Genomic DNA, 27927 nt, shown 5'->3' on the forward strand with positions numbered 1-27927 from the left:
CAAAGAAGGGACAGACTTATTCTACTAGATATTTCGATATATTACCCAGCCATCCTAGGTAAACAATGTGGTACTGGTATAGAAACATACAAACGCACTGTGGAATAGAATAGAACTCCGAAAAATGCACATGGGAGTTTGGGTTATTTAAATATTTTGTAAGAAAATTTGGTTCGCTATATGAAAAAAATCAAATGATTCCTACCTCAGGCAAAATATAAAAATAAACTCCAGAATATAAAAGTAAGTAAGGTGTTAAATATGAAAGGTTAAAATTGCTAGAAGAAAATATCAACTATCTTTAGGACTTTGGGGTAGGGAAGAATTATGATTATTAGGCCAGTATTAAACTACTTTGCATTCTCGGAGGACACGTCACCAGAGAAATTGATTGTGTTATTAGGGCAAGTTACCCTGGAGCTGAAATCTTCATGGTAAACTCAGGTGAGCATAGGCTCAATCAAAGAACCGAGGACTGGTGATGCGCTGGTGGCTGAACCATTGTCTGTGTTGTGAAAAGAAAGGAATGCCAGGCTGAATAAAGAATGATTGTTTTTTTTTTGGTCGACAACAATGGTGGGAAAACCTGAAGGGGCAGACTTTGGAGGCAAAAAGCAATATGAGGCTCTGATTGATGATTCAATTACAGGGACAAGAATAAAACAAGGGACCAAGTCCAGACACAGAATTAGATATACAGTAATTTTGTTTGTTTTTATTTTGTATGTATCCTTAGTGTTATCTTCTTGGAGAGGCAGTAAAAAAGGCTGGAAATATACAAACAGCTTCAAATCCAAGTGCCATTATTGGCTGTGAGAATTTCCTCTTTTATGAAATGGCGAAAATAATACCCACTTTTCAGGGTTGCTCTAATGATTAGAATGTAGGTATGTAGGGTGGATTGAAGATGGTTACACATTTTTTGTTGTGTTCTCCCGTTGAGAAATGGAGTTTATTTTCCTTCACTTTGAATCTGGGCTGACTGGCACTGTGGCTGCTTTAACCAGTAGCACTTGGAAGAAGTGATACTTCTACTTCTTCCTCCTTGGAAGCGGTAGGTCCAGGGATTCAGTCATTGCATACAGAAGAGACCATTTGTGGGGAGAGAGGTTCCAGCTCTCCAGCCATCCTGCTAAGGCACCAGACATGTGAGTGAAGCCATCTTGGACATTCTAGCTCTGCCACCATCTGCCTGAAGACTTATGAGAGACCCTAAACAAAACTAGCAGAACTACCTAGTCAAGCCACAGAATTATGTATTAGAAAATGGTTGTAGTAGTTTCAAGACACTAAGTTTGGGGTTTATTTGCTATGTAGCAATAGACAACCCAAAGAATATATTCAACAACCAGCAGCATGCTTGGAACAGTATTCCAAGTAATTCTTCTAAGCATTTACATGTTAGCAATTATTATTCCAGTAAGCCCAGCACATGGAGAAATCATTCAGGAAAAAGTCAATTTCTAGCCAATACTTTTCCAGGCCACTAATGTATACATTAATTAATTCCTTCTTTCAGAAAATATTAAGTGGGTGCCCTACTCATTGTCACATACTCTTCTGGCTACTAACAAAGCAGCTAAATTCCCTGCCTGAAAGTAATTAAGATGATATCCTTTAGTCTTTGTTTGTGATATTGATATAACCAGAATATTAGGGTTTAGCTAGAAAGGACTAATTATCTGATATGAACATATAAGAAATGAGGTTCAAAGGAAATTTGTCCTAGTAAGTTATAATTAACATTTTCTAAGTATTAATCCTTAATAAGCTGAATAGAAACCATTAAAGTGTTTCAAATTTAAATTAACCTCCACCTTACCATTCTTGATTTATACCATCATCTTTTAGAAGATGTCTAAAATGAAAATTTTAATTGAGCAAGTTAATTCAAATACTGTATTCATTCAATCGTTCAACCATTCAACAAATAAATTTATCAGACAACCTTTATGTGCCAGTGATGGTGCTAATCCTTAGGCTTCTAATTCAGAACAATTAACTCATAGACTCTGCCTTTTCTGTCAAGAACTACACTTTTCTTATCAATGTCATGGGGGGAGAAGAAGTTTTAAAATAGATTAATCATGTTTTTATACCAGAATGATTCGTTAGATAGAGGTTGTAATCTACTTACTTTGAGGTAGATTCATCCCTGAATATGATCTAGTTATAGATAACCAAAAAAGTATATTAGGTATTAAGTTTGAATAGAAGTGCAATTCGTTATTTAAGTTTCCCCAAATTTTCTACATAGTTGCTTGTTTTTATTCAGGGCTAGGTGTATTTGCTAATTTGAGAGGCAAGAAAAAGAAGCCTGTCGAATGTATTTGCTCTGATGCTGAGGTATTTCTCAAGGCTTCTTCCATGTGAATGTTTAGCCCATACACATGCACATAAAACAAACGACAGTCATTACTATTAAAGTCTAGGAGAGCAAGTCCACCCTTACTTGGGTACTTTATATCCAAGGAGAATCATTGGTTCTTGGCCCTAAAGTCTATAATCCTCAGGAAAATGCTTCAGCAAAAGAAATCAGGGATGAAAGACTGTGTTGTTCCTTAAAATTTAACCCATTATCCTTTCGTAATCGCAACACCATGCTTCTTTCTCACCAATTAAAGTTGCAGTAGTAGCTCACAGTTGTCCCTTAGCTGGAGTCAAGCCAAAGGGCAATTCACCATCCTCTTTATGCTTGCTGTAATGGGAATAACTCTTTCACACACTTAGCATGATCACTGAATAAGTGGGCAGGCGACATGTTGCATGACAGCCTTCAATACATGCAGAAAGTAAAAAAATTCCCCCAAAGAAACAGTTGTGGTCACCAGGGTCATGGTCTACAGGTCTACACCTGAACAGTAAAGCACTCTGAATTCCCTTTTTGTTCATCGGGGTATTGACATCTGGGCTGTGATGGCAAATGAGGGTGCAAACTAAAACTTAATTCTGCTGATACATACAGCATTTTTATTGTAGCAAGTATACTTTCAGTTAGAATTAATCTCCCCTGGTTTAAATGATAGCTGGTTTTGTAAGAGGAAGGGTGACCCCATGTGGCAGTTTTAAAACATGACTGCAAATTCTTTGGCACTTGTATCAAAGTGGGAGGTGTTCCCCCTCATCTTTGCTCTGGGTGGCCTGTGATTACTTTGACTAGTAGGGTATAGCAGAAGTGATGCTATGTGTCTAAAAGGCTCTACAGCTTCTCTTTGTTTGTGGGAATACTTGCTCTTGGAGCCCTGAGCCACATGTGTGAAGTCTGACCACCTTAAGATCTCCATGCTGGAGAGGGCACGAGTGTGCCATATGGTTGACAGTCCCAGCTGAGCCCAGATTTCTAGCCATTTATACCAAAGTGGCAGACATATGAGTGCACCCATCTTGGACCCTCCAAACCAGCCCATCTGCCTGATGGAACAAAAGAATTACCCTGGGGAGCCTTGCCCGCATTCCTGACCCACAAAATCATGAGATTTAATAAAATAATAGTTGTTTTAAGTGACGATTTTGGGCAGTTTTAAATGCAGTGATAGATAAACAGAGCACCGCTTGTGGTTACTTTGAGTCCTCCAAAGAGCAGATGCTAAGAGAGGATTAGACATGCCAGAGATTTTTTTTCTTTCAGTATTATTGAAAGTATTATATGATTTCAGTATTATGTGATTGACATACAACATTGTATAAATTTAAGATGTACAGCATAATCACTTGACATATGTATATATTGTGAAATGATTATCACAATAAGTTGACGTCCATCACCTCATTTAGTTATGAAAAATTTTTTTCTTTGTGATGAGAATTTTAGGATCTACTCTGTTAGCAACTTTCAAATATACCATATAGCATTGTTAACTATAGTCATCATGTTGTACATTACATCCCCAGCACTTATTTATCTTATAATTGGAAGTTTGTACCTTTTGACCACCTTTACCCAGTTCCCACACTCCCTACTCACTGCCTCTGGCAACCACAAATCTGATCTCTTTTTATGTGAGTTTGGTTTTCTTTTAGATTAGACATGCAACAGGTTTATTCTTAGGTGTCCTTCCTAGAGTTAGGAAGGATAAAGGGGGAGGGAGTAGAGTAGGAAGGGAGAGCCTTCAGACCATGATGCAGGTCTGGCATCTGTGAAGTCTTAGGATACATCACAGTTCTAAAAAAGTTTTGATCAGGCTGGTGGGAAGTCCCAGGCCTATTTGAGAAGTCCAACTTATCTGGAATACTTTATGATCAAACTGGAGTTTTGGTCTTGCATGTTATCTGTGGTATGCTAGAATTTGTTGAATGTAGCTCAGAAATTCATTAAAATAACTCCTGGAATCTCACTATTAGGACTTTCTCCCTCACGCGTTGTAAAATGCTCTATTATAACACTTAAAATGTTGTATTATAAATATTTCTTGAGTATGTGCTTTATTAATTAGACTGACTTTGAGATTTTTGAAGGCAGGTTGTATGTATTTTTCACCTTTGTATACTTCTTTGACCCCCAAGTTCCTGACTCAATGAGTGTTTTTTGGATGGTTAACTGAGAATAATGGTCAAATCATGGTTTCTGTGTAGTTCTTAGAATACGTTATAACTATCTGGTAAATACAGGGATTCATTGTTGATGAAATAGATGAATGTTAATTACCTCTTTTAAAATGTGTTAAAAATAAATAGACTTCTAAATAATCTTGATGAAGAAAATCACATTTGACCTAGGAATATTTTTTTAAATTGTACTTTGCTATTCCTACCATGGTAAATATTTTTTACAGTCTTGCCAACTAGTACTGGTCTCCTGCCCTTTTTTTACAGGGTTATAGATAGGAGAGTTCATAATTCATAAGGCTGACATTTTAGTTGACATCGAGAAAACAAAGCTCATCTTGTGAGTTCCTTACTGAAAACCTTCCCTGTCTTTGTAGCTTGCTACAGTGATTTCCAGATTTTTGGATTTTATGGACTAGTATCATTTAAAAAATTAGGGGCACCGACATGTATTTATTTATGTATTTTTTAACATCTTTATTGGAGTATACTTGCTATACAGTGCTGTGTTAGTTCTACTGTATAACAAAGTGAATCAGCTATATTCATACATATGTCCCCATATCCCCTCCATCTTGCGTCTCCCTCCCACCCTCCTCATCCCACCCCTCTAGGTGGTTGCAAAGCACCGAGCTGATCTCCCTGTGCCATGCAGCTACTTCCCACTAGCTATCTGTTTTACATTTGGTAGTGTATATATGTCAATGCTACTCTCTCCCTTCGTCCCAGCTTACCCTTCCCTCTCCCCGTGTCCTCAAATCCATTCTCTGTGTCTTTATTCCTAACCTGCCCCTAGGTTCATCAAAATATGTTTGTTTGTTTGTTTGTTTGTTTTTTAGATTCCATATATATGTGTTAGCATACGGTATTTGTTTTTCTCTTTCTGACTTACTTCACACTGTATGACAGGCTCTGGGTTCATCCACCTCACTCCAAATAACTCAATTTCATTTCTTTTTATCGCTGAGTAATATTCCATTGTATATATGTGCCACATCTTCTTTATCCATTCATCTGTCAATGGACAATTAGATTGCTTCCATGTCCTGGCTATTGTAAATAGTGCTGCAATGAACACTGTGGTCCATGTCTCTTTTTTTTTTTTTTTTTTTTTTTGCGGTATGCGGGCCTCTCACTGTTGTGGCCTCTCCTGTTGCGGAGCACAGGTTCCGGATGCGCAGGCTCAGCGGCCATGGCTCACGGGCCCAGCCGCTCCGCGGCATATGGGATCCTCCCAGACCGGGGCACGAACCCGTATCCCCTGCATCGGCAGGCGGACTCTCAACCACTGCGCCACCAGGGAGGCCCCATGTCTCTTTTTGAATTATGGTTTTCTCAGGGTAGATGCCCAGTAGTGGGATTGCTGGGTCATATGGTAGTTCTATTTTGAGTTTTTAAAGGAACATCCATACTGTTCTCCATAGTGGCTGTATCAATTTACATTCCACCAACAATGCAAGAGGGTTCCCTTTTCTCCACCCCCTCTCCAGCATTTATTGTTTGTAGATTTTTGATGATGGCCATTCTGACCAGTGTGAGGTTATACCTCATGATGGTTTTGATTTGCATTTCTCTAATGATTAGTGATGTTGAGCATATTTTCATGTGTTTGTTAGCAATCTGCATATCTTCTTTGGAGAAATGTCTATTTAGGTCTTCTGCCTATTTTTGGATTGGGTTGTTTGTTTTTTTGTTATTGAGCTGCATGAGCTGCTTATATATTTGGAGATTAATCCTTTGTCAGTTGCTTCATTTGCAAATATTTTCTCCCATTCTGAGGGCTGTCTTTTCGTCTTGTTTACGGTTTCCTTTGCTGTGCAAAAGCTTTTACGTTTCATTAGGTCCCCTTTGTTTATTTTTGTTTTTATTTCCATTACTCTAGGAGGTGGATCAGAAAAGATCTTGCTGTCATTTATGTCAAAGAGTGTTCTGCCTGTTTTCCTCTAAGAGTTTTATAGTGTCTGGCCTTACATTTAGGTCTTTAATCCATTTTGAGTTTATTTTTGTGTATGGTGTTACCGAGTGTTCTAATTTTATTCTTTTACATGTAGCTGTCCAGTTTTCCCATCACCACTTATTGAAGAGATTGTCTTTTCTCCATTGTATATTCTTACCTCCTTTATCAAAGATAAGGTGACCATAAGTGCGTGGGTTTATCTCTGGGCTTTCTATTCTGTTCCACTGATCTATATTTCTGTTTTTGTGCCAGTACCATATTGTCTTGATTACTGTAGCTTTGTAGTATAGTCTGAAGTCAGGGAGCCTGATTCCTCCAGCTCCGTTTTTCTTTCTCAAGATTGCTTTAGCTATTTGGGGTCTTTTGTGTTTCCATACAAATTGTGAAATTTTTTGTTCTAGTTCTGTGAAAAATGCCGTTGGTAATTTGATAGGGATTGCATTGAATCTGTAGATTGCTTTGGGTAATATAGCCATTTGCACAATGTTGATTCTTCCAATCCAAGAACATGGTGTATCTCTCCAACTGTTTGTATCATCTTTAATATCTTTCATTAGTGTCTTATAGTTTTCTGCATACAGGTCTTTTGTCTCCTTAGGTAGGTTTATTCCTAGGTGTTTTATGTTTTTTGTTACAATGGCAAATGGGAATGTTTCCTTAATTTCTCTTTCAGATTTTTCATCATTAGTGTATAGGAATGCAAGAGATTTCTGTGCATTAATTTTGTATCCTGCTACTCTACCAGATTCTTTGATTAGCTCTAGTAGTTTTCTGGTAGCATCTTTAGGATTCTCTATGAATAGTATCATGTCATCTGCAAACAATGACAATTTTACTTCTTCTTGTCTGATTTGGATTCCTTTCTTTTCCTTCTCTGATTGCTGTTGCTAAAAGGTCCAAAACTATGTTGAATAATAGTGATGAGAGTGGGGAACCTTGTCTTGTTCCTGAGAACAATGTTGGCTGTGGGTTTGTCATATATGGGCTTTATTATGTTGAGGTAGGTTCCCTCTATACCTACTTTCTGGAGAGTTTTTATCATAAATGGGTATTGAATTTTGTCAAAAGCTTTTTCTGCATCTACTGAAATGATCATATGTTTTTTTCTCCTTTAATTTGTTAATAATGGTGTATCACCTTGTTTGATTTGTGTATATTGAAGAATCCTTTCATTCCTGGGATAAAAGCAACTTGATCTTGGTGTATGCTCCTTTTAATGTGCTGCTGGATTCTGTTTGCTAGTATTTCATTGAGGATTTTTGCATCTCTGTTCATCAGAGATATTGCCCTGTAGTTTTCTTTCTTTGTGACATCTTTGTCTGGTTTTGGTATCAGGGTGATGGTGGCCTTGTCGAATAAGTTTGGGGAGTGTTCCTCCCTCTGCTATATTTTGGAAGAGTTTGAGAAAGATAGGTGTTAGCTGTTCTCTACATGTTTGATTGAATTTGCCTGTGAAGCCATCTGGTCCTGGGCTTTTGTTGTTGGAAAATTTTAAATCACAGTTTCAATTTCAATGCTTGTGATAGGTCTGTTTATATTTTCTATTTCTTCCTGGTTCAGTCTCAGAAGTTTGTGCTTTTCTAAGACTTTGTCCATTTCTTCCAGGTTGTCCATTGTATTGGCATACAGTTGTTTGTAATAATCTCTCGTGATCCTTTGTATTTCTTCAGGGTCAGTTGTTACTTCTCCTTTTTCGTTTCTAATTCTGTTGATTTCAGTCTTCTCTCTGTTTTTCTTGATGAGTCTGGCTCATGGTTTATCAATTTTGTTTATCTTCTCAAATAACCAGCTTTTAGTTTTATTGATCTTTGCTATCATTTCCTTCATTTCTTTTTCATTTATTTCTGCTCTGATCTTTATGATTTCTTTCCTTCTGCTAACTTTGAGGTTTTTTTGGTTCTTCTCTCTCTAATTGCTCTAGGTGTAAGGTTAGGTTTTTGGTTTGATGTTTCTTGTTTCTTGAGGTAGGATTCTATTGCTGTAAACTTCCCTCTTAGAACTGCTTTTGCTGCATCCCATAGGTTTTGGGTCATTGTGTTTTCATTGTCATTTGCTTCTAGATATTTTTTGATTTCTTCAGTGATCTCTTGGTTATTTAGTAACGTATTGTTTAGCCTCCATGTGTTTGTACTTTTTACAGTTTTTACCATGTAATCGATATATAGTCTCATAGCAATGTGGTCAGAAAAGATACTTGATATGATTTCAATTTTCTTAAATTTACCAAGGCTTGATTTGTGACCCAAAATATGATCTATCCTGGAGAATGTTCCATGAACACTTGAGAAGAAAGTGTATTCTATTTTTTTTGGATGGAATGTCCTATAAATATCAATTAAGTACATCTTGTTTAATGTATCATTGAAAGCTGTGTTTCCTTATTTATTTTCATTTTGGATGATCTCTCCATTGGTGAAAGTGGGGTGTTAAAGTCCCCTACTATGATTGTGTTACTGTTGATTTCCTCTTTTAGGGCTGTTAGTCTTTGCCTTATGTATTGCGGTGCTCCTATGTTGGGTGCATAAATATTTACAATTGTTATATCTTCTTCTTGGATCGATCCCTTGATCATTATGTAGTGTCCTTCTTTGTCTCTTGTAATAGTCTTTATTTAAAGTCTATTTTGTCTGATATGAGAATTGCTACTCCAGCTTTCTTCTGATTTCCATTTGTATGGAATATCTTTTTCCATCCCCTCACTTTCAGTGTGTATGTTTCCCTAGGTCTGAAATGGGTCTCTTGTAGACAGCATATATATGGGTCTTATTTTTGTATCCATTCAGCCAGTCTGTGTCTCAGGTGGCTTTCCACCTGAGACCTCTTCATATATCCCAGGTTAAGGCTGATATGTTTCACCTATCAGCTGTATTAGGTCGTCAGTAATTTATTGAAATTCCTTGTCTATGGATAGACCTCCTCCGCCTATTCTGTTTTATTACCCTACTACCACTTAAATGGAAACTCAGAGGAGAGTGAAGACAAATTCATGTGCTCAGCCCTCTATCTTAAACTGGAGTTTGACATAAAAATTAGAAAAGATAACAATAAAAATAATTGACAGAATACAAACAAGTTTTGTGAACTTCTATAAATATACATCATCTTGGCTTTGGCATACATTTGGTTTTATTCCTTAAAATATGACAGTCCTTTCCTCAAATGAGTGTCAAAAACAGACAAAGCCACATTACTCTTTTACTGGTTTTCCTTTCCCATGGGATGACACAGGATTACCAGATGGTAGGGATGAAAAAAAGGTAAAAAGGGACATTGAGTATAATGCAGTGAAATAGGAATTTATTTTCTTTAGCTCCATGGATCTCAACTGGGGCCTATTTTGCTCCTCAGGGGTCATTTCGCAATGTCTGAAGACATCTTTGGTTTCACGACTGAGGATGTTTTACTGGCATCTAGTGGGGAGAGGCCAGGGGATGCTGCTGAGCATCCTACAATGCACAGAATAGCCTCTAACAAAGAATTTTTCAGTTGAACATGCTAATAGTGCTAAGGGTAAGAACATTTACCCTTGTACAACAATGTGACTATACTTAATACTGAACTATATACTTAAAAGTGGTTAAGATGATAAATTTTATGTTATGTGTATTTTACCACAATTAAAAAAAAAAGAACATTGTTCCTTATTTTTTAGGAAAAATTTCTGTTTAGAAGTCAGCTTTATGGTTTTTGGATAGGAATAAGAAAATTCAACTTCTATGCTCAGTTAGAGCTTAACTTCATAGAGTTAAGAGTGGAGTATGTGGTGAGATATATAACAGAGTCCATATATCAGATACCATAGGAGAGCCATTCAAGCTACTGTGTCAGGGATTTGCAAGCAACAGACATAAACTCACTCTTGCTAACATAAGCAAAAGACAAAATTTATTAGAAGGCAATGCAGTCAGTTGCAAAACCTGCAAGAGATGCCCTGTACCTAAGCTGTTTGTAGGAGAGGACCCAAGGCAGCTTCAGAGATTTATCTGGGTGCAGGAATGAACAGGCAGTGTCTCCAAAACCCACTACCAGGGTGAATCAGTGTCTGGTGTTTTCAGAGGGAGTGTCTGATAGGCCAAACTTGGGTCCTGTACTCCCTTCTCAGCCCTGGCAGCATGTGGCATACTAAAGTATGTCTCACTAAGATAACATACAAAGGGGAAAGACTGTCCCTATCCCAAAAAGTAGGGTGAAGGGATGCTGGGCAGGTAAAAACAATATCCATTTCAGCTACAAGTTGGATATTGCCTTCTGCTGCCCAAACCAAAATGCAAACAGGCAAACAAACAAACAAAATGCTTTAATCACAGGACACATTTGTTTACTGCAAAATTTATGGAAATTTAACCTCTCTTCGTCTGTTTTATCATCTACAAAATGAGGAACTTAAATTTAATGACTTCTTCCTTTTCATTTTTATTATAGACCTATTCCCTTATGTTTTAAGAGAGTCTTTGAATATATAACTCATTTTGCCTAGGTTGTAGATTCCCCCCTCATATTATCTGTCCCTGGAATGGCTTCCTAATGGTTTTGGTGGTATTTCTGAGTTTTGGATTATTGATCCATTTTGGGTGAAAAAAATCCTTAAATGAAATTTTTAAAAATGAATACATCTTTTCAGAGTGCTTATGTGTGGCATAATTTGTATCAGTAAGAAAGTAAATTACAATGATTTATCCCTCTATTTGTAGAGAAACATGCATGGGTGTAGGGAGTGTGGAGGAGGAACGGCTGAAATGGAAAAGCCTTTGCCAGCTCTGTATCCTGCTAAAGGGTTAAGCCCCGCATAGAGAGTGTTTTTCCCACAGAAACACAGTAGCGAGTCTTGGTGCACCAAGAGGGAGAGCTACTTGAACCTCAGGAAATGAGTTTCTGAGGGAAGTCAGAAGGACTGGGGTTTAGAGATTTGAGGATTAGGGAGAGATGTGGTAGGAGGTTGGAGCCTGCAGAGGTAGGTGGCCAGTGGGAAATTCCTGATGCTGGGATGGGTAAAGGATTTGAAGGGTGAGGATAATATCCAATTTGAGTTTAGTTCAATTTCATTGTCCTTGTGCAGTGTAAAATCTCACCGTTGATGCACATCTTCAGCAGTGTCAACAATCTCACAAAAGCCTTGTAGGACTGGTTTGGAGAAAGTAAAAAAGAAGGGGGTGAGATTGATATTTGGGTTGTGATGGGGCAGAGGAAAGGGAACACAGAGCAGCTGTGGTCGGAGAGATGCCATGAAGTCAGTTCAGGGGTAGGAACTTGGTGCCAGAAGGGACTATGAGATTGTAAATCCCTGGGAATTCACACACATTTTGTGGGAAGATTTGGACTTCCCAGAATACTCAGAGTGAGGGATTGGACCAAAGGATTAGGGGAACTTAAGGTACCTTTGGGTTATACTATCTTGGTTTATACTATACTGTACTGTACTATACTATACTATACTATACCTTACCCAACTGTTGATAGGGTGAGGTGCAGCTGAAGTCCCAAAATAATGTGGTGGGGTTATTTAATTCTTTTTTCTCATCTTAGTCTGATTTCATTGTATCTTCTCTTGCCACAGAAACAGTACTTCCAAATAGAAATCATTTTACCATGGAATAAAAATTTTATTTATCTATGTATTTAACATTTATTGACATCCACCAAGTGCATGTTGCTTGAGGAGAGTCATAGATGAGTAAGACATAGTAATGTCATAATAGAGTTTATCCCCGGAGGGGGAGAGAGATGTACAAAACCAACCACAATACAAGGATGGAGGCAGTAAGGGGTAAATGGAGTGCAACAACTGTGTTCTTTAATTCTGGTTGGGAACAACTATATAGAATCCAATGAATGAATCTGTGTTCTCCTTGAAGTTTCTAATTTTTTCTTGAATCATTTCTCTTTCCTGTAAAGAGACAAAATAGGAACATTCTGACAATGTATAAAGCATATTAAAAAAATCCTAAGACTATAAAAACACAAGAAATGTCACAGTATGTACAGTCCATCATTCATCCAGCCCAGTTTCTGTGCCTGGGACAATGGTTCTGAAGAACAACCTCCAAAGGCTAAAAAGACAACACTGTATGGAGTGTAGTTCCCTGGGTGGTCAGATATCTTTGCACCCTGTCTTTTCACTCTCTCATTTTACCAGCCATGTGATCTTGGGTAAGTTATTACTTAGCTTCTCTTCATGTTAGATTACCAGCCTGTAAAATGAGGACAGTAACAACTCATTGGATTGTTGAATTAAATAAGCTATTGCACATGAAATGCCTGGTACACTATAAAAATTTGATGCATTTTAGCTATTATTTTTATTATTCTGAAAGGAACATTGGGAATTTTATATCCATGAGTTTAAGCACATTCTTTTGAATTTATATTTTCTGCTCACAAGAAGTGTCTTGTATTAATAAACTACCTACATTAAAAACCTATGTAATTTAATCTTACTTTCATTTGTCCAGAAGCTACCTCTTTCCAACTTTGACTAGAGGCACTTCACTGTCTAATACTTAAGGATTGAATGCACTAATCCATCTTCTTTATGTTAGATCTAATCAGTCTGCCAAAGAACATTTTTCAGGCCCTTTCTAATTTTCTTAAGGTTCAAAGATAGTTACACATGCCATAGAGTATTCTGTAAGTTCCGTAGTTTTATATAAGGGGAGGTACTATTTTCTGTTTTGTTGATGTTGACTTTACCAAAAATTGTCAGTGATTCATGAACTTTTTTGGACACAAGCAGCTCCTTAAGTCAGAACTTTGTGGTACAGTTAATGGTACTTTCCAAAACGTGTTCTCTGAAATGCTATTCTGAGAAGCTTCAATGGGTGTGCCACAAAAAGGATTATAATTTGGGAAGCGCTGAGTTAAATGACAGTTTGTTAGATCCTTTTTAACATCCTGTGCACTTTAAATACAGTAGGTAGTGGTTTTTGAACTTGTTTCTCCAAAACATCTTTTTTTGGGGAATTGTCTGGTAGGACCAGTGTTCTGGGAACACAGTTTGGGAGATGCTGATTGATAGTAAGTTATAGGTTCAACTGATAGCTTAAATCCATTATCCTACAGGAGTAATTTCCCCCTGAGGACATTACATTATTTATTATGTGGAAGCACTTTCATTGCTCTTCTGAACATTCAGAGACTCTTACGTTATCTTTTTGCTGAATATTCTTATCATCCTGGTAATTTGCCGGAAAGGTTTAATTATGTCTGTGTACTTAAAGATATCATTCTATATGTATTTTCTTTTCCAAATTGCTTTCAGAAGCATACTAAGTAATGATAAGCTGAAATATGAAGTAGAAAGAATGTGAAATCATGCAGCCCTGGCTTGGAATCTTTGTTCAGGAACTCAGCAGCCTCTTGTCCTTGGACGATTTATTTAGCTTCTTTGATTCTTACTATTCTCATCTTTATCTAGAGACATGGCTTTTTATCCTTGTCCTTTGATTTCTTTCTCACATTACTCTTTCTGACTTGATCAAGCAAATACAAATCAGTTTATTCTTTTAAATTGAATTTGGAACTTGATTAAAACAAAAAAGTGTAGCTTGGGACATGGTATATTCATACCCGTCATGACCAGCAATTATAAGTCACTGTCTATGGTTAACCCATTTCCCTATGCATATATACAGGCAGGAAAATTTGGGTAACTTTTAAGCACCTAGGGCCAAACCCTTGGGAGCGGGAAGCTACGGTGGAAGGTGTTATGTTCCTCTGTCCGCCCCTATGGGGGAGGCTCCCTAAAGTATTTGAACCAAGCAAGAAAGAAGAGTGAGTGGCAGCTTATAAAAAAGTTTGAGAGCACCATTTTCATGATTTCACCAAATGATACTGTATTACTGAAAACTTAAAATCAGTATCCTCATAGTATAAAATAGCATGATTAAATTTCAAGTATCTAATGTCTCAAATTTCTCCCCTCAATAGGCTTTTAGTTATAAAAGTTCCAGTGTGTTTTTCCAAGTAAATACCTGTTTCCCAGCCTTTCTCATTCAAGCCTACCCAAAGAAGGCAATGTCTTAAGGAGACATTGGAAATATGGAAATCGTAAATATTACCATATAATTTCTGAATTCCATTGATATCATCCTGTGAAAGTTTGAAATTCTTGGAATCACCTTCTCCATAAGTTGGATACATCACAGCATTAGGATCAGATGAATGATCCAGACCCAAGGAATGGCCAACTTCATGAGTTGCAGCATACAGGAAATTAATTCCTGCAACAAAAGAGACATACAATAACTGTAAAAAATAACTATATATATAATAAAATCAAAATAGATAATAATAAAAATAAAATAACTATAAAATACCTAACCGTTTAAATTCTCCATAGTTTGCTTATTTGTTTCCAGGCCTTCACAAGGGCAGAAGGTTTAGAAGAGGAATCAGAATAGTAGTGCTTTCCTCAATACATAAGGCAAATGCTAACAGCCATGAAAGGGGAAATCAACAGTAACACAGTCATAGTAGGGGACTTTAACACCTCACTTTCACCAATGGACAGATCATCCAAAATGAAAATAAATAAGGAAACACAAGCTTTCAATGATACATTAAACAAGATGTACTTAATTGATATTTATAGGACATTCCATCCAAAAAAAAACAGAATACACTTTCTTCTCAAGTGTGCCTGGAACGTTCTCTAGGATAAATCATATCTTGGGTCACAAATCAAGCCTTGGTAAATTTAAGAAAATTGAAATCAGCAAGTATCTTTTCCAACCACAACATTATGAGACTAGATATCAATTACAGGAAAAAAATCTGTAAAAAATACAAACACATGGAGGCTAAACAATACACTACTAAATAACCAAGAGATCACTGAAGAAATCAAAGAGGAAATAAAAAAATACCTAGAAACATATGACAGTGAAAACACGATGACCCAGAACCTATGGGATGGAGCAAAAGCAGTTCTAAGAGGGAAGTTTATAGCAACACAACCCTACCTCAAGAAACAAGAAACATCTCAAATCAACAACCTAACCTTACACCTAAAGCAATTAGAGAAAGAAGAACAAAAAAACCCCCCAAAGTTAGCAGAAGGAAAGAAATCATAAAGATGAGATCAGAAATAAATGAAAAAGAAATGAAGGAAACAATAGCAAAGATCAATAAAACTAAAAGCTGGTTCTTTGAGAGATAAACAAAATAGATAAACCATGAGCCAGACTCATCAAGAAAAAAGGGAAAAGACTCAAATCAACAGAATTAGAAGTGAAAAAGGAGAAGGAACAACTGACACTGCAGAAATACAAAGGATCATGAGAGATTACTACAAGCAACTCTATGCCAATACAGTGGACAACCTGGAAGAAATGGACAAATTCTTAGAAAAGCACAACCTTCTGAGACTGAACCAGGAAGAAATAGAAAATATAAGCAGACCAATCACAAGCACTGAAATTGAAATTGTGATTAAAAATCTTCCAACAAACAAAAGCTCAGGACCAGATGGCTTCACAGGCAAATTCTATCAAACATTTAGAGAAGAGCTAACACCTATCCTTCTCAAACTCTTCCAAAATATAGCAGAGGGAGGAACACTCCTAAACTCATTCTAAGAGGCCACCATCACCCTGATACCAAAACCAGACAAAGATGTCACAAAGAAAGAAAACTACAGGCCAATATCTCTGATGAACATAGATGCAAAAATCCTCAACAAAATACTAGCAAACAGAATCCAACAGCACATTAAAAGTATCATACACCATGATCAAGTAGGGTTTATCCCAGGAATGCAAGGATTCTTCAATATACTCAAATCAATCAGTGAGATACACCATATTAACAAACTGAAGAATAAAAACCACATGATCATCTCAATAGATGCAGAAAAAGCTTTTGACAAAATTCAACACCCATTTATGATAAAAACCCTCCAGAAAGTAGTCATAGAGGGAACTTATGTCAACATAATAAAGGCCATATATGACAAACCCACAGCCAACATCATTCTCAATGGTGAAAAACGGAACCCATTTCCACTAAGATCAGGAAGAAGACAAAGTTGCCCACTCTCACCTCTATTATTCAACATAGTTTTGGAAGTTTAAGCCATAGCAATCAGAGAAGAAAAAGAAATAAAAAGAATCCAAATTGGAAAAGAAGGAGTAAAACTGTCACTGTTTGCAGATGACATAATACTATACATAGAGAATCCTAAAGATGCTACCAGAAAACTACTAACAGTAATCAATGAATTTGGTAGAGTAGTAGGATACAAAATTAATGCACAGAAATCTCTTGCATTCCTATACACTAATGATGAAAAATCTGAAAGAGAAATTGAGGAAACACTCCCATTTACCACTGCAACAAAAAGAATAAAATATCTAGGAGTAAACCTACCTAAGGAGACAAAAGACCGGTATGCAGAAAACTATAGAACCCTTACGAAAGAAATTAAAGAGAATACAAACAGACGGAGGGATATACCATGTTCTTGGATTGGAAGAATCAACATTGTGAAAATGACTATACTACCCAAAGCAATCTACAGATTCAATGCAATCCCTATCAAATTACCAAAAGCATTTTTCCCAGAATTAGAACAAATAATTTCACATTTGTACAGAAAGACAAAAGACCCCGAATAGCGAAAGCAATATTTAGAAAGAAAAATGGAGCTGGAGAAATCAGGCTACCTGACTTCAGACTACACTACAAAGCTACAGTGATCAAGACAGTATGGTACTGGCACAAAAACAGAAATATAGACCAATGGAACAGGATAGAAAGCTCAGAGATAAACCCACACACCTATGGTCACCTTGTCTTTGACAAAGCAGGTAAGAACATACAACGGAGAAAAGACAGCCTCTTCAATAAGTGGTGCTGGGAAAACTGGACAACTATATGTAAAAGAATGAAATGAGAACACTCCATAACACCATACACAAAAATAAACTCCAAATGTATTAAAGACCTAAATGTAAGGCCAGACACTATAAAACTCTTAGAGGAAAACATAGGCATAACACTGGATGACATACATCACAGCAAGATCCTTTTTGACCCACCTCCTAGAGGAATGGAAATAAAATCAAAAAGAAACAAATTAGACCTAATGAAACTTAAAATCTTTTGCACAGCAAAGGAAATCATAAACAAGATGAAAAGACAACCCTCAGAATGGGAGAAAATATTTGCAAATGAAGCAACTGACAAAAGATTAATCTCCAAAATATACAAGCAGCTCATGCAGCTCAATATCAAAAAATCAAACAACCCAGTCCAAAAATGGGCAGAAGACCTAAACAGATATTTCTCCAAGGAAGATATACAGATTGCCAACAAACACATGAAAGGATGTTCAACATCACTCATCATTAGAGAAATGCAAATCAAAACCACAATGAGGTATCACCTCACACTGGTCAGAATGGCCATCATCAAAATATCTAGAAACAATAAGTGCTGGGGAGGGTGTGGAGAAAAGGGAACCCTCTTGCACTGTTGGTGGGAATGTAAATTGATACAGCCACTATGGAGAACACTATGGAGGTTCCTTAAACCACTAAAAATAGAACTACCATACGACTCAGCAGTCCCACTGCTGGGCATATGCCCAGAGAGAGCCATAATTCAAAAAGAATCATGTACCCAATATTCATTGCAGCACTCTTTACAGTAGCCAGGACATGGAAGCAACCTAAGTGTCCATTGACAGATGAATGGGTAAGAAGTTGTGGCACTTATATACAATGGAATATTACTCAGCCATAAAAAAGAAATGAAATTGAGTTATTTGTAGCGAGGTGGATGGACCTATAGTCTGTCATACAGAATGAAATAAGTCAGAAAGAGAAAAACAAGTACAGTATGCTAACACATATATATGGAATCTTAAAAAAAAGGGGGGGTCTTAAGAACCTCGGAGTAGGACAGGAATAAAGATGCAGACATAGAGAATGTACTTGAGGACATGGGGAGGGGCAAGGGTAACCTGGGATGAAGTGAGAGAGTGGCATGGACATATATACCCTACCAAATGTAAAATAGATAGCTATTGGAAAGCAGCCACAGTAGCACAGGGAGATCAGCTTGGTGCTTTGTAACCACCTAGAGGGGTGAGATAGGGAGGGTAGGAGGGAGCCGCAAGAGGGAGGAGATATGGGGTTATATGTATATGTATAGGTGATTCACTTTGTTATACTGCAGAAAGTAGCACACCATTGTAAAGCAATTATACTCCAGTAAAGATAATAAAAAATGCAGATGTGGTACATTTATATGATGGAATACTACTCAGCCATAAAAAAGAATGAAATAATGCCATTTGCAGCAACATGGATGGACCTGAGATATCATACTAAGTGAAATAAAAAAAAGACAAATGCCATCTGATATCACTTTTATGTGGAATCTAAAATATGACACAAATGAACATATCTATGAAACAAAAACAGACTCACAGACATTGAGAGCAGACTCCTGGTTGCCAAGGGCGTGGGGGTGTGGGAGGGAAGGATTGGGAGTTTGGGATTAGCAGATGCAAAACATTATATATAGAATGGATAAACAGCAAGGTACTACTGTAAAGCACAGGGAACTCTATTCAATATCCTGGGATAAACCATAATGGAAAAGTATATGAAAAAGAATATGTGTATAACTGAATGACTTTGCAGTACAGCAGAAATTAACACAACACTGTAAATCAACTATACTTCAATAAAGTTTAAAAAAAGAATAGTAGTGCTTTAATCTCATCACTTTTTTTTTAATATAATGTTTTTCTGCCTATTTGCTTCTTATGTAATCACTCAGATAGCAGTATTCAGTAGAGGAAAGCAAAGGCTTATAAGTATTGTATAAAGACCTGGTTTTGAAACCCAGCTCTGCTACTTACTAGCTGGACAACTTTGGACAAATTAATGGGTATTTCTGAGTCTCAGTTCCTCTTCTGTTAAATGGAGATAATAATTCTTACCTTGTTGATTTGTCATAATGAGTTTCCCAATATCTGGAAAATAATAATGGCTATTCAATAAATGATAGTGACTTTGAATAGCAGGAGAGAGAAATTTGGCTTTGAGAAAGCACAACCATAAGGCAGGAACTCCAGGCGATGCTGGGATTTGCTTTTGATTTGTTAAAGTGTATTATGTATGTGCTCTGTCTCCCTCAGACTCATAAAAAGGCTTTGCAAATAAGGGGGAAGGTGTGAGTGTGTTTGAGTGGCCAGAGTTCTAATTGTGGTGCATTAGATCGAAGGAAGCTGTCTTTAGCTTACCTTGAGTGGGAAGAAGGAAGAATGAAAAAGGTATGCAAGATGTGAAACGGAAGCAGTGTCATAATTTTACATAGGTTAGATTTTCATGGCAAGGCATCACTGTAGTGGTGAATTCCTATTGCCAAACACAAGTACTCATTTCACTTTCAGGGCCAGTAGCCAGTAGCCACTTAAAAAAAAAATGTACAGTAGAGAAAGGACAGCCTCTTCAATAAGTGGTGCTGGGAAAACTGGACAGGTACATGTAAAAGTATGAGATTAGATCACTCCCTAACTCCATACAGAAAAATAAGCTCAAAATGGATTAAAGACCTAAATGTAAGGCCATAAACTATCAAACTCTTAGAGGAAAACATAGGCAGCACACTCTATGACATAAATTACAGCAAGATCCTTTTTAACCCACCTCCTAGAGAAATGGAAATAAAAACAAAAAGAAACAAATGGGACCTAATGAAACTTCAAAGCTTTTGCACAGCAAAGGAAACCATAAACAATATGAAAAGACAACCCTCAGAATGGGAGAAAATATTTGCCAATGTAGCAACTGACAAAGGATTAATCTCCAAAATTTACAAGCAGCTCATGCAGCTCAATAACAAAAAAACAAACAACCCAATCCAAAAATGGGTAGAAGACCTAAATAGAAATTTCTCCAAAGAAGATATACAGATTGCCAACAAACACATGAAAGAATGCTCAACATCATTAATCATTAGAGAAATGCAAATCAAAACTACCATGAGATATCATCTCACACCAGTCAGAATGGCTATCATCAAAAAATCTAGAAACAATAAATGCTGGAGAGGGTGTGGAGAAAAGGGAACACTCTTGCACTGCTGGTGGGAATGTGAATTGGTTCAGCCACTATGGAGAACAGTGTGGAGGTTCCTTAAAAAACTACAAATAGAACTACCCTACGACCCAGCAATCCCACTACTGGGCATATACCCTGAGAAAACCATAATTCAAAGAGTCATGTACCAAAATGTTCATTGCAGCTCTATTTACAATAGCCAGGAGATGGAAACAACCTAAGTGTCCATCATCGGATGAATGGATAAAGAAGATGTGGCACATATATACAATGGAATATTACTCAGCCATAAAAAGAAATGAAATTGAGCTATTTGTAATGAGGTGGATGGACCTAGAGTCTGTCATACAGAGTGAAGTAAGTCAGAAAGAGAAAGACAAATACTGTATGCTAACACATATTTATGGAATTTAAGAAAAAAAATGTCATGAAGAACCTAGGGGTAAGACAGGGATAAAGACACAGACCTACTAGAGAATGGACTTGAGGATATGGGGAGGGGGAAGGGTAAACTGACAAAGTGAGAGAGTGGCATGGACATATATACACTACCAAACGTAAAATAGATAGCTAGTGGGAAGCAGCCGCATAGCACAGGGAGATAACTCGGTGGTTTGTGACCACCTAGAGGGGTGGGATAGGGAGGGTGGGAGGGAGGGAGACATAAGAGGGAAGAGATATGGGAACATATGTATATGTATAACTGATTCACTTTGTTATAAAGCAGAAACTAACACACCATTGTAAAGCAATTTTACTCCAATAAAGATGTAAAAAAAGAAAAAAGCATTGTCTCCAATTAGGATTATTTATCTAGAGCTTCTCTTCATTAGTTTTCTGTTTTGTCTGTGTTCTTCTACTTTGTAAAGTGATGAATACGATGGGCTGGGTTATGGTGTGGGTTCTTTCTGAAAAACAGTGAATAATATCAGAACTGTATATACTTCTCAAATATCATAGTCTCTGCTCCTCTTTCACCTTCAATTAAAAAACTTATTTTGGGGATATATATAAAAGAGCTATAAGTTACTGAATTATTAATATATACCAAGCACTGTGCTAAGCACTGCATAAGCATTATCTCATTTAATTCCAACAAGAATCCTGTGAGGTAGGAATTATTTATAGTCCCATTTCATAGATAAGGAAACTGAGGCTCAGAGAAGTTAAATAACTTGCCCAAAGATACAAAGTGAGTAATTGGTAGAGGTACAGCAAATTGAACTCACCATTTTTTGACTCTGTAGCCTGAGTATCTATCTTTTATATATGGAGCATTATGAGCATATTAAATGCAATAATGCATTTAAAGCACAGAGGTGGCAGTTAGCAAGCACTCAATAACTATTATTAATTGCTTTCAATTGTCAAAGATAGTTAAGATCTAAAAATTCAGGATTTTAAAAAGGATATGTAGTGGAAGAGGCTTGGGATGCTGTACCTATACTGCTACCATCAGTCCAGCGTTCATCCTCATCAAAGTGAGCATCTCCTCCCAGGCCTGGCCCAGGTGCAAAGGCATGAGCCAGTGTGTTTCCTGGCCCATCAAATGGGTAGGGGTCCCCGTGAGCTGAAAGAAAAAAGGATAATTGCCTTTAGTGACTGAATTTATCTCCAGTCATTTCATCTTTTAGTTTACAGTGCATGATTATTGAGGTTAGAAAGATTAGTTCAAGCAGTCAGCTGCATACACAGGATGGTTTGGGTGTTTATTTGTCACAGGGACTTTTTCTTTCACAGAACCACTGCTCATCCCTGATAACCACCACATGTTGAAAGCTTACTGATATGGACTTTAAATACATTCACGTCCTACTTATGGTGGCGTCTAAGTGTTATAGTTGATCATTTTCCTTAGCTGGATGGTGGCAGAGTAGACCATGAGTTTGAGTACTGGATTCAGCAGGTAATTGCATACCATTTAATATACATTTTCTTAAGAACCCAACTTTTTCTTTGTGGGTGTAGTAGACAGTCTCTTGAAGAACTGTGCTCAAGGTGTCTTAAAATAGATTTTGATAGTGCTTTTATTTGTGATGCAGAGACATTTATTTTCAAATTGGTGTCAGGCCATATCCAGTTTATCCAGTTCTTGAAAAACATAGAGTGCCATGATCCGTGCTTTTCTGTAAGGTTTTCTTCAGTCTTGTTGATATTGTGGTTGAAGCTCAAATTTCGGCTAAATTCACAGCACCCAGGAAGTTTAACATTAAAACAGGCCAAAAAGACCAACATTTTCCTCTAAATTTGTACCATGAAACACCAGCAGTTAATAGCAGTTCATGTATATGGGTTATAGCTCCTTAAGCCCTTTAATATGAAAATTCTCTATTTTCTACTTTTTACTACATGAAGGGTGTTGGCAATAAGCCACAGGGACTGTTCACTTGTTGGAGACCACATCAGGCCTTTGGAAGTTGTAACCTCTTCTTTTGGTTTAATGTTGATGTTAGTTAGATATATTTTAAACTGTCCCATAAATATATATGTATATCATGATTCATGTTACAAAACAGAGGTTGGCAAACATTTTCTGTAAAGGACCAGATGTATAGGCTTGAAGACCTCTGTCAGAATTGCTATAGTCTGCCATTGTAGCCCCAAAGAACTCATAGACAATAGGTAAATGAAGGACCATGGCTGTGTTCTAATAACTATTTACAGATTTGGCTCATGGGCCATAGTCTGCCATCTTCTGCTATAAAAAGTGGCTCTAAGTTAATGGACTAGAAAAAGTGTAAGACCATTGATCTTTAATGAGATGATCTATCTATCTATATATCATCTATCATATATCTATATCTCTTTAAAGATTTTAAATCCCAGAAAGAGGAGGGCACTGATATAAACAACAAGCAAAATAGCACACAGGATCAGCCTGCAGGAATCTTCCTTACCTCCTCTTGCAAAGCCAATCATGATATCAGCAATTCCCCAGCTAACTCTCTTGAAGCTCAGTGGGATCTCTTTGCTCCACACGTTGAAGGCCTTTGCCACTAATTGATTCACTATGACATGTGGTAAGTCTCGAGTATATGACATGATCCTGGTAGAAAACAAGAAAACAATGTTTGACCTTTTAGGAAATAGGCTTTACTGTTTTTGCTAAAATGAGCCAAAGCAAAACTAACCTGTAGGTGACTACTTTGGAAGTCCATTTTGGGCGATCTGGGAATAGGGAATATTCTGCAACATCTGGCACTCCACATCTGGGCTTCCGCATGATTTCTATAATATGGGAGCTTAATGTTCCAGTTATAGGCAGGCGAAAGAATTTTTGCATCTGCTTGAGTTCGACTTCTAAACTATTGGGGTCCCTTGTTTTTGAGTCAGATGGATAAAATCTCTTCAGATAGTCCTATTGGAAAGAGAGTAATTGATCTATAATTCTTGTTTATTGTCTTCTTTTAGCTCAGAAGTCTGTACATCTTTGCCTCTGACTCCTGTGGACCCAAATAGTAGTGTGAAGGCAGAATACTTACATAGTAACCAAGTAAAACAAGAGTGCATTAATGAAAAGAAAACTTAATATTGATGATGAAGCACTGCCATTTCATTTCATGAGCAAAAGAGTCCCTCCATTTTTCTTTTATCCCATTAAATGTTTTGAAGAGAAACACACTGTATACTTTATAAAACATAGACTTGTGTGTAATAGCCAATCAGGAAGAGTGCTCAGTGTGCCCTCAAGGGGCACAGCTGAGACCTCCCCTTGGCATCAGAGACCCTATGGGGAGATCCAAAGTCACCCAGCCCTTTCTAAAATTCTCTGGAGATCAGGTCCCAGCTGAGGTTAAATGTCTTAACATTTTAGTCCCGGGAAAGGTTATTATGACATTATTTTGTTTTATATACATATTCTCCAGGTGAAGAAATCAGAACTCTTAGTAACTAAATGATTTGCCCTGGGGTCACATGTTAAGTTGGTAGCAGAACTGACTCTGAGTTTCTTGACTGCCAGGCCAGTGCTTTTTCCATGGCTAACTCCTTAGTAAAACCCTCTTTGTGAGACTGCAGGATAAAGCAGGTCTCTCAGGTGTATTCCATGGGCAATTGGGTCCCTGGGAATTTCTTTTTTTTTTTTTTTCGGTACGCGGGCCTCTCACTGTTGTGGCCTCTCCCATTGCAGAGCACAGGCTCCGGACACGCAGGCTCAGCGGCCATGGTTCACGGGCCTAGCTGCTCTGCGGCATGTGGGATCTTCCCGGACTGGGGCACGAACCCGTGTCCCCTGCATCGGCAGGCGGATTCTCAACCACTGCGCCACGAGGGAAGCCCTCTGGGAATTTCTTAAAGGACACTAGTGAATGGGTATGAGGATGGCAGTCCAGCAGCCTAAATAGGAAAAAATAGAAAGTGAATGAAATAACAACAGCAGCAAAGGACTTTCATTAAGCACTTACTAGTGCCAGGGACTATACCAGGAGCTTTACATTACTTATCTCATTTAAACCTCATAACCACCCTGTGAAGTAAGGTATGGCATTATTTTCCTATTTCACATTTGAAGAATCATGGCTCAGAAGAGTGAAATAAGTTGCACGAGGTCACCCCATGAGTAACCAAAGGAGCTGGTATTTGAACTTTTGTTCTGATTCCAAAGTCCATTTCATCAGAAAAATGTAAAGTGTTACATAATGTGTGATAATATCTTTGAAATGATTTAAACATTGGCTCACTCATTTGCAATCTAATTTGGAGTAGGTGGTAATGTTTACTTGTCTGAGAACCGCTTAGGAGTATGCGCTTTATGTAAGTAACCTTAGCAATATTGTGCTCTGTCTTCCTGTTACCAATGACTATTTCATTCAATACAACAAACACTTATTGTTCACCCATGACAATTAGCAATTAATCCCTGATTTAAAAATAAATAGCTCATTTTTTTCCCTTCCAGAGCTACAGGCTTTACAAAGACACCCTTTGTAAGAAATCTCTCTGCATCCTTAAGATGAATTTTCCTGCCTTCCTTTAAACCTAGAGGACCTCCCTCTGGTTTATTGGCAACGTGCACCGTGGGTAAAGGGACTCAATACTCTTGCAAGTGTACTCCTTCTGTAGAGTCCATTAGGTGGACCCATATGAAATTGCTCCTTTGGAGAAAAAAAAAACCTGTCAAATATCACTGATTTCATATGGTTCAGTCCAATGTATTACATGGACTTTTAAAAAGTCAAAGTTAGTGTGAAATAAAACACAACTTTTCTTATGCTTAAGCTTAAATTTATAAACAATACTTAGGTGTAGATGTCCCATTATTTTACCAGGTAATAATTACTTACACTTATTAGGCTACTTATTAAGTAGTATATTGGAAAGAACATGATTTTTGAACCAGAACTTGTCCTTGACTCTTATCTCTACAGTTAGTAAGTATGTGAATTAACCTTACTTTGGTTTCTTCTTTTTCCCAGGATAGAGCTAAGGATTCAATGACACAATATATATGAAGTACTTTATAATCTGTAATTGTTACATACATGATAATTGGTATTGTTACCACTTCCTTCATTCGCTAGAATAATCCTGTGAGGTATAAAACACAGTATTATTATCTCTATTAGATATATGAGAAAACAAAGTCAGAAGTTCATGCCTTGCCCATCATCATTGGCTTGTCAGTGGGAGGACTGCAACTTATACCCTCATTTTTTCTTTTCAAGTCTCTCCATCACAAGCAGTCCTCATCTTAAGAGGCAACATTTTGCTCTTTATGAGAAAAATCTCAAGTTACAGTAAATAATAGTAGCAGTAAGGACTTCAATTTATTGAATATGTCACAGGTACTCTGTAAAGTGCTTCACAACACCTCCATTTGGTTGATATCATTACACTATCCAACTTCCAAATTAGAAAGCTGAAGCTCAGAGAAGTTTAATAACATTCCTGTGTTCATCTACACAGTTGAGTGGAGGAGTTGGAACTTGAATCCACTTTGGGCAGGCTCCAAAGCTTGCTCTTAACAGCTACTTGATTAAAACATATATTACCTATATAATCAGAAAAATTATTAAAATTGAAAAATATACTTCCTAATGCTGATGGTGAGCCTGTGGAGGCCCAGGTGAGTGTGCCAGTGACATACCTGAGCCTGTTCCCACGGCAGCTCACTCATGCCTCCTGCCTTCCGGGGAAGCTGCAGGGCCAGGGTGCCAGGCAGTACACTCATGGCGTACAGCACGGTCAGCACGGCCAGCTGCATAGCTGCTGTCCACAGATGATTGCTCTCGGACTTACGGTTGGTTTGGTGTTTTCTGCCAGAGGCTGGAGAAATTTATATAGCTTCTCGGACTTGAGTGTGGAAATAGGTGACGCATTTGAGTGTTTTCTTTCTTTTTAGTGTCTATAGAACTTTGAAAGTGTGTATTATCTTTTATTAATGACAGTGAGGAAGTATTACATGCTTATTGGCAAGAAGCACACAATGTGTTTATCTTTCAAAAGATTTTTCTCCCACCTGTCTTCTGTATAAATTTGACCCATGAAATTTTAAATTTAGCACACTTTATTTGCCAGAATCAAATTGCTACTTAGACATGTCTTCTCAGTTTAAAAATTTGGGGAGCATTATTCAGGACATATTTTATCTTAACATAATTTTTTAAAAATTTGAAATGCACGGAAAGGTACATAAAAGATACAAATACTCAAATCACTATTAAGCAAACATTTTGTAACAGTCTCCAAAGTCATAGAGGGGAATGATGGGAGGAGTGGCACGTGGAAATGCTCTTCTGTGATTGGGTCGGTGGCCACCGTAAAGCCTGTGCTCCACTCCCTCACCTTCCAGGTACCTTAGTGGAGCCCTGAGAATTCCCTCGTCAAGTCTCCCTTTAATCAGATTATTTATTTTCTTAGTGGTCAACATCACTTGAATTCCTCTTGAATTACATGAAAAAATATTAAACAAAAAAACCCTTCAGGCATGGGCTTGCCTGTTCATCTACCATACTTACCATGCTTCACCTTCTGTAGTTGCAGGTTTCTCCAAAGCTGGCCTTCAACTTGGAAATCACTTTCTCCAGTCTTTCTCTTCCAATCACCCTGACTCTGGCTGCTGACCAGCCACCACTTGGGCTAGTTTGGTCCTCAGCACACATAATGGTTATTCTACATATAGCAATTAAAGACCCATGACCTAGAGATTCTAGTCCATTTACTTCAATTTTCCTGAAGATGAAACTGAAGCCAAGACAACAGGTTCACTTATTTCTCCAAGGCTCACACAGCCAGTTAATAGTAGTCCTGACTGCCAGTCCAGTGCTTTTTGTGTCATATCACACTACCTATTCATTTTGTCATTATATAGAATACACATTTCTTGAGAGAGCACGTGGCTTTTTTACTATAATAAGT

The 27927-nt window shown here is 37.5% G+C and overlaps 1 protein-coding gene and 1 long non-coding RNA gene across 2 annotated transcripts in view; one reads left to right on the top strand and one right to left on the bottom strand.

The window, feature by feature from the left end:
• The window catches only part of LOC132493035 (uncharacterized), a 110317-nt gene that overhangs the window by 14271 nt on the left and 68119 nt on the right, over nt 1–27927 (top strand). The gene's annotated exons all lie outside the window — the stretch shown is intronic.
• MMP7 (matrix metallopeptidase 7) lies at nt 12358–26773 on the bottom strand. Its single transcript, XM_060103559.1, has 6 exons — nt 26657–26773; nt 23703–23929; nt 23469–23617; nt 22013–22141; nt 14557–14718; nt 12358–12386 (listed from the first exon to the last, which is right to left on the bottom strand). Exons 1-6 carry the CDS (start codon nt 26771–26773, stop codon nt 12358–12360), a joined length of 813 nt encoding a protein of 270 aa, XP_059959542.1.

Source organism: Mesoplodon densirostris, chromosome 7 (assembly GCF_025265405.1).
Source record: "Mesoplodon densirostris isolate mMesDen1 chromosome 7, mMesDen1 primary haplotype, whole genome shotgun sequence".
NCBI classification, from domain to species: domain Eukaryota; kingdom Metazoa; phylum Chordata; class Mammalia; order Artiodactyla; family Ziphiidae; genus Mesoplodon; species Mesoplodon densirostris.